At 47.8% G+C, this 14394-nt stretch overlaps 1 protein-coding gene across 2 annotated transcripts in view; it reads left to right on the forward strand.

Moving 5' to 3' along the window:
* The window catches only part of PLEKHG4 (pleckstrin homology and RhoGEF domain containing G4), a 59727-nt gene extending 47552 nt beyond the window's left edge, over positions 1-12175 (forward strand). For both annotated transcript variants that reach the window (XM_033157300.1, XM_033157301.1), the window contains exons 14-23: positions 5555-6345; positions 6864-7113; positions 7475-7564; positions 7675-7899; positions 8254-8424; positions 8970-9147; positions 9917-10033; positions 10140-10388; positions 10951-11150; positions 11659-12175. In XM_033157300.1, coding sequence (XP_033013191.1) covers positions 5555-6345; positions 6864-7113; positions 7475-7564; positions 7675-7899; positions 8254-8424; positions 8970-9147; positions 9917-10033; positions 10140-10388; positions 10951-11150; positions 11659-11664 — 2277 coding nt within the window. In that variant the 3' untranslated portion in view covers positions 11665-12175. The remainder of the gene's footprint in view (positions 1-5554; positions 6346-6863; positions 7114-7474; positions 7565-7674; positions 7900-8253; positions 8425-8969; positions 9148-9916; positions 10034-10139; positions 10389-10950; positions 11151-11658) is intronic.
* The last annotated feature ends 2219 nt before the right edge of the window (positions 12176-14394 follow it).

Raw genomic sequence — 14394 nt, forward strand, 5'->3', positions numbered from 1 at the left:
GCAGGCTATCTGCACTTTCTTTTGCATCAAGTATATAGATACTAAAAATGTTTCCTAGCCAAGCATTGTCTTTGCTAATAATTAAAAATACAAGGAGGCCTTTTGGGGAAGTATCAGTGTGGAACTTGGTTTGCACTGTATGCTGGTGTATCTGTGTGAGTAAAAGGAGAGGATGGGGACCACAAAACTTCCTAGACTGTCCTTGTGCTGACTTTTTGATCCTGCTTCTGTGTTGAACTGATACTCTAAGGGCTGCTGACCTCACATCCTCTTCATCTTCCTCCTCCTCCTCCTCCCAACTAAACATTAGGAAAAATGGTCTAACAGTAAGAGCTGTCCAACAGAGAAACAGGCTGCCTTGGAAGGTGGACTCTCCTTCATTGGAGCTTTTTAAACAGAGGTTGGGTGGCCGTCTTTCAGGAATTATTTAGCTGTGATTACTGCATTGAAGTGGGTTGAATTTGATGACCCACAGGATCCATTCCAACTCAGAATCACAGATCTCTTTTGTGCCACGGAAACTGGAGACAGGGAGCGTCAGAGTTGCAGATGCAGCCTGGGCTTGCAGATGATTTTCCAAGCCCAGCTGGAAATGCATGTCTAATGAGGGAGGCTGGACACATACTTTGCTCAACCGGCTCTGTTCAAAGTGGCAGGCATCAGACTCGTGGCATCTGCTCTTCTTTTCAGCCCACAACCCCCCCCCACACACACACTTGGGGGCTGGCCTTGGAGTTCTCTGCATGTCTGCAGTGGGACCAGTATTGTGAGCACAGGACTGGACATACCAAGGATATGCAGAGTTCTTTCATGAGGACATTTTCTCTTGTAGGCCCTGTTTTATTAGTCCCTTGTGTGGGATGCTGTCTCAGGCTGTAAAGGCCAGCCATTGACTGGGAGATTATGGACCCCGCCCCTCACTGCATCCTTTAAACTCTGCATTTATGGGCTGTATTGTGTTCAGGGTTGGGAGGGGGGTATATGCGATCACACTTTCAGTACTGTTTGCTCCTGCAAAAGTTTTGAGGTGGGCAGACTGCTCAGTACGCCCTACAGCTTCCTGTGGAAATCTTGTACTGTAACACAAATGTTCTGGGTGGGGGCGTTCCTGTCCTACTTTTGCAATGTTGCCCTCTAGACAACAATACCAAAGCAACACTTGGGAATGCGTTGCAGAACAATTAATAAAGTGGAATAATATGTGGACTCTCTTGTGTTGACTTCCAGCCTTTTCCATATTGCGGTTTCTATATCCTGGTTCCATGTATACCTAATTATAGGTTTATTTGCTTTAGCCCTTCACCTGTCTGCCAGAAGATCAGCTTTTTCTATAAAATTTGCTAAATATTCTTTAAACAATTTCCAATCTTTATCTATTTTTTGGTCCTATAACCCCTTGCTTTCTCCTGTTTTTTTTCTGCCAAATTCTGATATGTTACCAATTTAATTTGCCAAACTTCTTTGCTTGGAACTATATTCCTTTTCCAGTTCCTCGCGATTAGGAGTCTAGCGGCTGTAGTTGCGAACATCATTATACGCCTATCTTTTTCTTTAATTTCCTCACTTAACATTCCTAGTAAGAATATTTTGGGATCTTTCCTGAAAGAGTATTTAAGTATCTTTTTCAATTCTTTATAAATTTCTTCCCAAAACTTCTTGATTTCTTTACAATGCTACCAGATGTGTATAAATGTTCCAACTTCCTTATGGCACCTCCAGCATATGTTGTTGCAACCCTTGTATATCTTTGCCATTTTTGCTGGGGTTAGATACCACCTATATTGCATTTTAAATATATTTTATTTTAAATCATAATTTGGAGTAAAATTTATATCCCTATTCCATAATTTTCCCATATTTCTAGCATAATTGTTTGCCCCAGATCCTGTGCCCATCTAATCATTACTTCTTTTATCTGTTCATCTTTTGTTTCCCATTCCAATAATAATTCATATATATATATTAGCTTTTTCCTTCTAATAATATTTTATCTAATTTGGAAATTTCTTTTTCAAAGCCAATTTTATTATCTTTTTGGAATCTTTGATTAATTTAGAAATACTGCAGCCAAATGGTCAAATGTGATTTAATTGTATTATACTCTCTTAATTTTAATTTGCTGTCCACCTCCTCCAATAACAATTTATATGTTGGCCAATTTTCATCCATATTTATTCTCTTTACTGCTACCATCTCCAACGGTGGTATCCACCACGGTATCTTTGGCTCCAATATACTTTGGTGCTTTCTCCATATCTTATATAATGATCTCCTTATAATATTATTCATAAAACTACTATGAGTCTTCATTTTTTCTTCCATTAAGTACATGTGCCATCCGAAACCAAGACCCACTCCTTCCAGTTGTAACACATCAGTGTTTTTTAATTCAAACCAGTCCTTCAACCATGTAAAACCAGCCGCATCATGGTATAATTCCAGGTCCGGCAGACTGAACCCTCCCCTCTCTTTTTTATCTATTAATAATTTATATTTTATTCTAGGTCTCTTACCTTTACAAATAAATTTTGAAAGCTCTCTTTTCCATTCTTTAAAGCATTTTGCTCCCCCTAATATTGGCAGGTTTTGAAAAAGATAAATCATTTTCGGCAGGACACTCATTTTGATAACTGATATTCTTCCTAATAATTAGATTTTAAACTTAGACCAATTAGCCAGATTCTTTTGGATTTCTTTCCAAACTTTCTCATAATTTTCTTGATATAAACCAATAGTTTTGGTCGTCATTTGTATTCCCAAGTATTTCATTTTCTTCTTAATTTCTTTTTTTTTATAAGAATTTATTGGTTTTTTATAACAAACAAATAAAACACCAACATTAACCCAACACCTAACTAGAAATAGACAAATACAGATACACCAATAATTCTTCTTGTATCATATAAAAAAAAAATTCCTTGGTTGAATCTTGGCACAGACTTCCCCTGCCTTTTCACCTTCGGTTCTAATACCAAGTATTACTTTAATAACATCATATACTGAAAAAATCAAATTCCTTTTAGAAAATTAACATCTAAACATTCTTCTTAATAAATCTTGTTTTATACTTTACATTATTTTCCCATTCTTAACTTTACAAAGATCAACTCATATTATAACTTCATATTAGTTCCACACAAAATTCTAATTCTTAACACATTATACTCGAAATAAATCATAACAGATGTCCTCTTTCACTAAAACTGCTGTTAATAACAAAAATTTAAATATCTCTTTTCTTAATCAGAAGCTTAAAATCTTGACACACCGGTTTCAGGTTACCATAATATATCATTTTTCCCTTTACCCTTAGTACAATTCACCCTATCCCCCTTCTGTCCATTTTCTTTAGTCATCTTACTCCAGAGCCGCTCCTCGCCGTATCTTTTTTCCTTATAAGTCCACAGATCCAGACCAAATCCAAAACAAACCTTGTACAGAGCATCAGGGTACACACATCCTCTTCTTCCAGCTTCTCCGGTTCACCATACCATTCCTCTTTTATTTGTATGCATAATAATTTTTTGACCAACACTCCCGAGCTCTCACCTCGGAAGTTAGATATAACAATTTTTCCCGTCCTGGGGCTGCCACCCCCGAAGGACGTTTCGATTTCCCAGAGTCGCCAGACCATTCCGCCCTGTTCTCCAATCATCACCTTCAGCTCCCTGCCAAGGCTCTCTTCCAATGCAGCCATTTCCTGTAAAGTCTCCTCTGTGGGATATATCTTTTCTGACATGTCCCGGTTCAGTATCTCCAATTTTCGATTGAGCAGTTCCAGTCTCAATAAAATAATCCTTTGTTCATCACTCATCTCACGGTTCAGAGCCAGTTCAAAGATAGTACCCAGCATGGCAGAAGCGGGCATAGGTATCACATTACAGTTTCGATTTTCACACTTCTCCATCTTGATGTCAGTAACTTTCCACTCAGTCACAGTCTTTCACAGCCATTTCCCCTGAATCCAGGGCGCAAGAACCACAAATTTTAAAAAGAGATATTTTCCACAGACTTGCTCCCCAAAGGGAGATCAAAGAAGTCTCACTTGTCAAAATTCAAATACTTTGTAACCATCGCTGTAACAGCAGTCTCTTAAACTGGTTATTTTCTTTCCCCCGAAGGGAGGGAGGCAGGCTTCCTTTCCAAATGTCTCCCGGATCGTTAAAAAAGCACAAAAATTAGTCCAATCGAATACTCACGACCACCGGGCTTCTTTAGTTCCAAACTTGACAGGTAGAACTTTGACGCTCGTCGCGGGGGTGACCGCCGCTCCACGTCCCGGTTGGGGCATGTCCCCTATAGCCCGGCTCCGTTGTCCCTTCACCCCCACTCCCCCTTTACAGGGGGAGCGAGGGAAGGGTTCAGAGCCATAGTGGGCACAGCCGGGGAGCCCGGGGCGCGGGACGCTCTTCCCGCACCCCACCGGAGCCCCGCTTTGCGGTAGCGGGGCTCCAACCCCCGGGACGGACTGGGTCGCCTCGCAGCCGAGGCAACCCACGACCGCTCCGCGATGGCGTCGCCGCCGGAACCATTTTCTTCTTAATTTCGATACCTGCAAGCTCTTGTAATTTTTTCTTTTCGTCAAATTGCATAGGGAATAAGGGGGGTCACTTTTGTTGGGATGTGAGGCAATGTTCTGTACTAGCTCTCGCTTCGGAGTTGGTTGCAGGAGCGATCTTTGTTCCAATGCGGTTATGTCCGAATTGGGGACAGGGGGTCATGTTCTGCATTCACAGCTTGCCCACTTGTGCTATTCCTTAAGGCTGCATCCCTCCTATGGCTTAGCCTTAGCCCTACTCCAGATCTGCCAGAGCTCTCCACATTCCCTCTGGGGACAGTTGTTTTCAGTTTGGGGCTGAGGGGAGGATTCCACACACACAAGGTGCCCTCTGGTGGCACCCTCTGACTACACACACACACACACACATATATCAACACACCCTGCTTTCTTGGTGGTGGTGGTGGGAGAGAGGGATTCCTTATCTCTGGAACACTCCCCACAAATCTGTTGTTGGGCAGAGTATTGGTGGGTGTGGGGCATGTCGGGACTGATCCTGCCACATTGATCTTCCCACTGCAGGCAGCAGGCCAGTGCACCCCCTGCACTCTGCTTGGGGGCCTTTTCCAATCTTGTGTCGTTGCTGTCTGTAGAGTCAGCCAATGCCCCAGTCCTAGCAGTCCATGTGATACTTGACACACATGTTTGCACATACAAGATTCTAGAGAAAGAGATGAAAATGGAGCAGGAGAGAAAAGGGGTGGGGGGCAGAGGAAGGCACATGGAAAAGCTTGATGTGCCTTGCAGACTGTGGACAAAGGAAAAGAGGGCCTTCCCCAGACAGCTCCAAGCGCCGCCTTTCCTGGGGAGGGCCTGAGCAAGCCAAGCTGTCGCTGCCTCCATCGCAGCCTGGCAGCCGTGCCTGGTAATCAGTCAGACTGGTGACAGGGCCTAGCCTCAGATAGAGAGCCTCTTGTTGTGGCCTAGCTGCAGAGGCCTGTGGACCCCACCTACCCTCCCTCCACTGATCACTCTTGCCTTGTCCCACCCCTACAGGCCTACGAATGGGCATTGGAGGGCATGCGCCACCTTTCCAGCATCAGCACAGAGGAGGGCAGCTCCCTTGAGGATTGTGCTTCAGCTCTCAGGAGCCTAGAGAGCTACAAGAGACAGCATCCAGAAATCAGTAGTACCAGATTCCAGGAGATGAAGGAGCTGGCATGCCAGCTGAAGAGCAGCCGTGCCCTGAAGCAATGGCAGCTAGCCTGGTCCAAGTGCCAGGAGACCATGCTGGGCTTTGAGATGAAGCTGGAAGCTGCCCTGAGGACCAAGAGTTCTCTGTGCCCTCCTGACTTGAAGCCATCGTCTGACGGAGAGCTCAGCCAGGAGGGCAGGCCGCCTTTGGAGGGGCCACTCCCCTTCTGTCTCCCTGGGTGGACTGGGGAGCAGGTTGTGCTCCCAAGCCAGGTCATTCCAGAGGCTTCTAAGCCCCCGTGCCGCCTCCATGAGGAGAAGGTCACCTTGGAGAGCATTGTGGAAGTCCTGGAGGCAGGACCCTCCCGCCCCTCCACCCCAGCCTCTAGCCAGCAGCCATTCCCCAAAAGGCCCCTGAGGAAGGCCCAGAGTTTTGACCTGCCCTGCACAGAGGGACTGCGCTCTGGCTGCCAGCGGACTCTGAGTGAGCCAGCCCGTTACGGCAACACCGGCGTCTTCATCAAGGGGCTGGAAGTGAGCAGTACTGAGCATGTGGCCCGGCAACACCTCGGCCCAACCAGTTGGGCACCTGGCAGCTTGCAAGCAGAGCAGAGGAGCAGCCTCTCCATACCAGAGGCAAAGAGCTTGGGCAGGTAGGTATGGATGAGGTCGGAGTATCACCTGATAACAGCCGTCCAAGTGGGGCCGTGGGCAGTTACAGTCAGAAGCCTGTTTAACAGCCAGTCCCTTTGGGACTCCTCATTCAGGGAGGTGGGTGTTCTCAGCTTGTCAACAATCTACAGCTGGGCAGTTAAAGTGGAGTAGCACCAGCATATGTTTGTAGTTTAGATGTTCCCTGAGCCTCTGGGTTATTTAATTCTGGGGAGGGAGAATGGACCAGCAGGGGGAGTCAGCTGACAGAGCAGTTGGCAGCTTAAGCATGGAGCACTGTTCAAAAAGGCAAGAAGAAACTGGTGGGGTTTGAGAGACGTCTTTTCGGGCAGATGAAGATTAAAAATGCTTCAGGGATGTGTTTTTATCTGCAGCTGTTGAGGAAGAGCTTGTTTTTCTAAGCAAGCTGGTAGCCTCTCCCTCTGGCTCCACAGACCTTGAAGAATCAAGGCCTCTCCTCACCATCCTCCAACTTTGTTCCTGGCTTCCTCTCTTGCAGCAAACTGCGGCACATCATTGAGGAGATGGTGATGACTGAGCAGGAGTACGTCCGGTCCTTACGCTACATCATTGAGAGCTACTTCCCTGAGATGGAGCGGCTGGACCTGCCCCAAGACCTGCGGGGGAAGCGGAGTGTCATTTTTGGGAACCTGGAGAAGCTCTACGACTTCCACAGCCAGTACTTCCTGCGGGAACTGGAGAATTGCTGTAACCACCCGCTGCGGGTCAGCCACAGCTTCCTGCGACATGTAAGGGGCCTGGAGAAACTCAAGCAGGGCTGGGGAGGGACTGGCTGCAGGGAACTTTGGTAGATGGGCAGGCAGGCTTCAGGGTAAGGATTAGGACTCCCAAGGGGAAATGCCCTTGAAATGCCCGCCCACAGCGCCGGTGTTTCTGGCTCTAGGTCCAAGGACCACTGCAGGAGCGGGAGGGAGAGGTAGTCAGGCAGACGAACAAGGCCTGCTGAGAGGATTTTGCAAAGGGGAACAGGATGAAGGAGAGTCAGCAGGAGCCCCAGCGCAAGCTGAAGGCCTCCAGGATGGGGCCTCCACTAACAGAGTCTGTGGCCTCCTTTGTGGGGGGCCTGTGTGCTTCTAACCCTTTTTGCAGAAAGATCAGTTTGGGATGTATGCTCTCTACAGCAAAAACAAGCCCAAGTCCGACTTGCTCCTGGCCAGCCGTGGGAACTCTTTTTTCAGGGTAAGTCCTGCCCCCTCCCAGCAACCCCTTCCAGGAGTTGGAGCGGAGTGGCCCTTGGTCTTTCCCTGGCTCCAGCCACTCAGCTCCGGCTCTCCTGCTCTGGCCTCCAGCTCAAGCAGCTGCAGCTGGGGGACAAGATGGACCTGGCCTCCTACCTGCTGAAGCCCATCCAGCGCATGAGCAAGTACGCCCTCCTCCTGAAAGACCTGATCAAGCAGTGTGGGGAGACTCAGGAGCAGGAGCTGGCCTACCTGCAAGCCGCCGAGGAGATGGTGCGCTTCCAGCTGCGCCACGGCAATGACCTCCTGGCCATGGACGCCATCCGGGACTGTGATGTGAGTGGGCTGGGAAGAGGAGGGGGCAGGGGAGCGGAGAGGATTCCTGCCAGGAACAGCACCAGCTGAGCTCCTGGCTTCCTCCGCATCTCCTTGATCCCATGGAAAGGGATCTCGGTGCAGCAGGCTCACATCCTGGAGAGCAAGGCAGGCTAGAAACTGACTGCTCTGGGCAGGAGGAAGAAGAACTCTGGCATCAGAGGCCTGTCAGGCTGCCCTTGGCAACAGGGCACCTGCTGCTTGTCCCCTTGGCCCGCAGTCCTCTACTCCCGTGTACAATTGATATCACACCCCCCCCCCGAATGTTGCCAGTCCAGACCTTTTTGCAAATGAATGAATGGTTTCTGTGCCCAGGTGAACCTCAAGGAGCAGGGGCAGCTGGTGCGCCAGGATGAGTTCAGCGTCTGTCTGGGCCGCAGGAAGTGCCAGCGCCATGTCTTCCTCTTTGAAGACCTGATCCTTTTCAGCAAGCCCAAGCGGGTCGAGGGGGGGCTGGACGTCTACATCTACAAGCGCTCCTTTAAGGTAAGGCTGCCCACTGCTGCTTGCGAGTAGTAATTGCCTCTCCAAGGAAGTGAAATGGCACCAGATGGGGAGAGGCATGCTTTCTTTACAGGCTGTGCAAGAGAAAACTTGGGGGAAGCAGGATGTCATCACACATTCAGGCAGCCGGTTTTACCAGCTGCCTCAGGCAGACCTGCACAATTTTTGATACATCAAGGTGTGTGCATGCGTTGCAGCCAGATGCTCAGCTAGCCAGTAGGCAGTGACACTAGGGTTTTTCTGAAGCCCATGTGCGGCTTGTGGGCTGTGTGAGTTGGAGGCAGGGCTTTCACACCTTCATGTTCCCAAGTGCATCTTACGTCACCTTCCCTGTCAAGCTTACCAAGGCTGAACTTTTCAGAGTGAACTTATTTCTCATTTGTAAGCACTAAATCAAACCATACCACTAAGGGGATCATCATGGCGGCAGCTCATGGACCCCCTCTGCCTCACCCTGCATATCCTCAGCCCAGCATGCAACTCCAATTGCCTCCTGGCTTGCTGACTCACTTGCTCTGTCCCTGCAGACAGCAGACATTGGCCTGACTGAGAACTCCGGCGAGAGTGGGCTGCGCTTTGAGATCTGGTTTAGAAGGCGGAAATCGAGTGACACCTACGTCCTGCAGGCCAGTAGCCCCGAGACCAAGCTGGCCTGGACCAGTGACATTACCAAGATCCTGTGGGAGCAGGCTGCCCGGAATAAAGGTTGGCGTCAGTAAAGCCCAGGCACTCTCTTCCCTGTGGGACCATTGAATCCTTTCTGCCAGAATTAGTGGCTCATGGAAGCAACAGCAGAGGCAGCAAAGAAGGCTTGTTGGATAGGGCCTCTACATTCTTCTCTAGGCATGACAGCTGCAGACATAAAGTAGGGCATTGGTTGCTGGGATTCCCCATGGAAGCCCCCCACTCCCACTACAGTGACTAGTCACATGAAATAAGGGTGCTCTGTCCTGTGTCTGAGATGGGGGGGGGGAGTTTGTCGTGCTATATGCAGAAGGGAGGAGAGCTGCAAGTGCCAGCTAGGCAAGGCCCAGGAGCCCTGGACTTCACTGCACCAGGTGACCCTCCCCAATACTACCAGCAGTTGTTGTTTCCCTGGCTAACATGTAATACCTGGGAGATGCCAGCAAGATGACTCTCGGGGATGGAGAGGGGTGAGCCAAGGTCTTCACAGAAGCTCTCCTGGGGAGTGCTGGATACGCAGAGAGATTAACTAGAGCATTGACAACTGCCTGGGACAAGCTTCTTGGTCTGGGGTTGCTTTGTCCTTTGGGACTCCTTGTGCCCAGAGCTGCTACTCCAGAGGCAGCCAAGCTATGTGACCTAGTGGAACAAGTTTGATCTAAGTTGCCCCTTCTACCAGAAATCTGCTTGTCTTGTCAGAGACCGAGGCTGGGCTTGGTGGCCCTGAGAACTCACAGAGCTGCTTTTTTGTGAGGCTAGGCATGTTCCTCATGGCTCTTGTCACCCCCAGAGATCCGCATGCAGGAGATGGTGTCCATGGGTGTGGGGAACAAGCCTTTCCTGGACATCAAGCCGAGTGAAGCTGCCATCCATGACCGTGCCATTGATTACATTATGAAAGGCAGGGGTAAGTCTGTCTCACCCTCTCACACCCCAGCCCCCCTCAAGGACCCATGCAGCTGCTATCCAGCTCTTCATGATTTGCTTTCCCCCTCCTTTTTGTTCTGTGGCAGGAGCCAGGACTCGGGCTTCTATTGCCGTCTCTCTGTTTGACCACGCCAACCCTTACAAGAGGTCGCAAACACCTCTGCCTGCTGGCAGCCCATCCTCCTCCTGCACAGTGCTTGGGCCTCTCAACTTGCACATGTACCTGAACCAGTCCCTGCTGCCCAGCATGCTCTCAGCCAGCCACCCCTTGGATGTGGGCACATGCATAGAGGAGGATGAGATGGAGAACGAGACCAGCAGCCAGCCTTCCATGAGTACGTATGACCTGTCTCTCTCAGCCCCAGTTCAGAAACCATCCTTGCTCTCTGGGAGCAGTTTCTAAAACCATTGTGTGTTGCAGATGGCTGCTTGGCTTGGCAGAATGGGGGGAGAGAGATTCTAGACTCTCACTTTCAGTCCATGGCAGCATCACTCACTCAAGCTATGAGCAACTTTGCTTTCTGGCCCTCTTGCAAGCTATCCTCCCTGTGCACTTGCTGTTTTGTGATGGTTCCCCAGTTCCAGCTGCCATAGTTCCTAAGGACACTGAGCAGAAAGGGAGGGTACTATAAACCGTAGAAATGGGGGCAAGCAGTCCAAGAGGAGAGCCTGGTATGGATCATAAGCTAGCCATTGAACATGGGATGGACAGTCAGAATGTGGCCTAAACTAAGACATGAAAAGGTTGGATGTGTGTGGAGCATTGCTGTGTCTGCTCCCCAGAAGCTGAGTGGGTTTCTTTGGGGCTGCAGTTTCTTACACAACTGTCTGGGATATACCTCTACCCCTGATGGACTCTTTTGTCTAGTGGCTGAATTTCTTCTTTTTTGTCCCCAGCGACTGAGAGTTCAGAGTCCTCCTCCCAGTGCATGTCCAGGAGCGGCTCCAGTGGCTCTGACAGTGGCTGTGTATCCAGCGCTCCCCAGGAGAGCTTCTGTGAAGACCTTGGCTCACCCCTCCCCATCCCTGAAGGCTCTGCTTTTCCCTCACCCACAGAGCAGAAAATCTGTTTCCCCAAAAGCCAGTATGTTTCAGCGGTAAGTGGACAGGACCTTGCCAATATGCCTAAGGGATCCAGGCCATAGAATCACTAGTCCTCCCTGCCTTGCTCGGGGAACCTCAGCCCTGTATGTGGCCTTGACACTATCGTTCCAACAGACCATAGGAATCCAACTCGAGCCATTTCAGTAAAACAAAATGTGTGAGGCCCCACTTTAGAAATCAGCAGCTGGGGTTGGGAGACACGGAGTTTTCCTTAGTGGAATGCAGGTGGCCCTTGGGATGGGGCTGAACTATCAGTTCTCATCATTCTTGGCTGGAGTTGATGGGAGGTGGATCCAGTCCCTGGGCTAGAGACTGGCAGGGTGGGGTTTGCTTCCCCATAGCTTGTAAGCAGGATCCTTGGTTTGCAGGTGCTTATGGCACATGCTGCTCCTCTGGCCCACTAAGCAGGATGTGAGGAGGGAGAACCAGTCCTTCCTTTCACCATGGATCTATGTAAGAATCTCCCAGAGTCCCCTGATCATGGATAATGCTGTGTTGCAGGTCTAAACGCTGGTTTCCGTGATGTTTCTCAGGAGACAGGAAGAAGGAACCTGTGTATGTCCGCGCACAGCACCCAGGAGCCCATAATAGTAGTGGAGAATATTGAATATGCAGTTAACTAGACTGGGCCACAGCACTGGACATGAAAATGCCCTTGTTTGTGTGACTGAATTGTGGAGTGGATTGAGTGCCCCCGGTGCAGGTGTGAGTTCCTGCTGCCTTCTGCTGCTGTTTCACAAGGCAGCCCAGGGACTGTGGCTGGGTAGCCACAGTGAATAGCAGCAGTGGGCACCATTGTTGAGGGAGGGGGGTTAGGGGGCCAACTGTCAGGTTTGGGTAGTCCTGATGTGGCCACGGATAGAGAAACGGCTGTACATTGAGGGTACGGATCAGAGAGATAGATGTTGGCTGGTCACTTGTCTTTTTTACAGTTGACTTGCTTTGTTCCACAAGCTGCACATTTAGGAAAAAAAACTTTTTCAAAGGGCAGAATAAAGAAACAAAGTATTTATTTTTTTGGGGGGGGACGGGACATCATTTGTTATCCAGGACAGTTCTTTGTATAGGTTTGCCTGGTCTTGAGATAATTTATTTCCTTGTTCTTACCACTAATTGCTTCACTAGCAGATTCCACAGGTGCCTCAGAGCCAAGTTGTCACCAGAAGAGTTGTTTTTTTTTTCTGTTCATTGTTAGGAAACTAAATTAATCCATGGAGCAGCACTTACAGGGGGTGGGGGTCTGAATATGCAGTGGAATGAGGGGATGAAATCGAGAGGCATCAGAATGTGCAATGACATTGCAGAGGGCAAGTAAAACATTTTAACATTTATTGAATTTTACACAAAAAATAGTCCTTGAAAATAGAATGCTAGCACAGCAGCTAAGAGCCTTATCATAGAGTTTTCTTCCTGATGTGCTAGTTTTTAACCCGCAGGGAGCTTTCCCATTGAGGGAGCATTCTAAAATGGGAGTTCTCATTTGCTATCTGAAGTGTTATATCATACTCTGCTTCATGTGTAGACCAAGGTGTTAAGCATTTCAGAACCTCCAGCTGGGATCCTACCCAAGGGACAGTGGTCAGCCTCCTTTGACTTCTTAAGGGGAAATAAGGCAAGTCAGGAACAGGTCATTGCTAGTAGAGGCAGCTCTGACTTTTAAGCCATTTCTGCCAACCTAGTTGAGGAAGTAATGGCAATTTTCTGAACCTCAAGCATCTGGAAGCCAGGCAGTACTGGAATTGTGTGCCACACACAGTTCTCTGCTGTTGTGCTTCTGCTTCTGGCTTTAGTCCACAAGTGCCTCTCCCTTGCCTCCCATTTACTACCCATATTCCCATTTCATTCTAAAACCCATGTGCTGTAAATATAACCCTTATTTTACATTTATTTAATGAACTGAATTTCTTCAGCCCACTCCCCACAAAGAATGGAATACCAGAGCTCTTTGGTATAATATCACCTGCAGAACAGCTGGAAAGAGATGACTTTAGAAACTTCCAAGTAATGTTTCTTGATTAATATAACTTTGACTTTTATAAACAAAGTGTTTCCCAGAAGCCTGGGATCAATTTTGGATGAACCAGTATCTGGAATTACTTGTGCTGGGCAGTTTTTTCATTGCTGGAAAAAAATCCTTAATGTATGCCTGCCTGGCACCAATGTTATGTTCAAAGTTTGACTGAAATACTTAATAAAAGTTGTTTCTTCCAGTACATTTTAGCTTGATTGCATGTGATCATTTCTAAGAGCTTTTGACTATTGTCATCACAAGATATGACTAATTTTGCTTTTGCAATTTCATATGGGTAGAGATGTTTTGACATTATGAAAGCACCTGTACAATAAAGGAAATAAGTAAAGTCTTACAGGAAGAACAGCATTTTAAACTCACTCAACTCTTTATTTTTTATGTGAACTGAAAGGAAAGTGAAGTGGCTTTGCTCAAGTTTAAGTGGTTTTGAGTCTGCTGACATGTGATCTAAAAATTAATTTAGCCCAATAAGCTGATGGCTGTTCATCAACACACACGAAAGACTGAGCAAAACTATTTCCCCTCCCTAAGTTTGCAAAAAACAAAATGGGAAAGAGAGCGAGAGGAAAATATTTTGAAACACCCTTCCCTGCCTTGATCCTGCTCCTCAGTACTTCAAACCCAGGTTGACTGGGCAGCAGCAAAAATAGGCATCACAGGTTGGCTGTAGGGAGGCTTCTCTGAAAGTGCAATTATTATTATGAAACATCTTTATTATATTATCATGTTTAAACTGTGCAAATAATAAATGCAGTGTTAAAAAAAAAATATGCCAGAGCCCTGCCTGGACCGTTCCTTTCAGTTGATTCTCTAATCCCCTTACAAAACCATCTACAGAAGTAGCTTATGCAGCAGGAGCCAGGATTTCTGCCAGTAGGTGGCTTGGGTTGGACTGATGTGCAGGGGTGTGGGGAAGTGAGAGAAGAAAAGGCAAACCTATCTCCACTCTGAGAAGAAGTTTCAGCTGCAACCCTTGCGTAAACACTGGGCGTAAGTCCCATTACAATCAGATGAACTTATTTCTGAGTAAGTTCCTTTCCCTTCCTTTTCCAACAAGCCTTTCAAGGGAACATTTTTATCCCAGTCTGCATATGCATTGGACCTGAACTTGTTTCTTATATAGGTATTTATGGGTGGTGTTTTTATTGTTCAATCATTTCAGGAGTGATCCATTAATGAAATAAATAAAGACACTAAACACAGCA

The sequence above is a fragment of the Lacerta agilis genome, chromosome 8, assembly GCF_009819535.1.
Source record: "Lacerta agilis isolate rLacAgi1 chromosome 8, rLacAgi1.pri, whole genome shotgun sequence".
NCBI lineage: Eukaryota > Metazoa > Chordata > Lepidosauria > Squamata > Lacertidae > Lacerta > Lacerta agilis.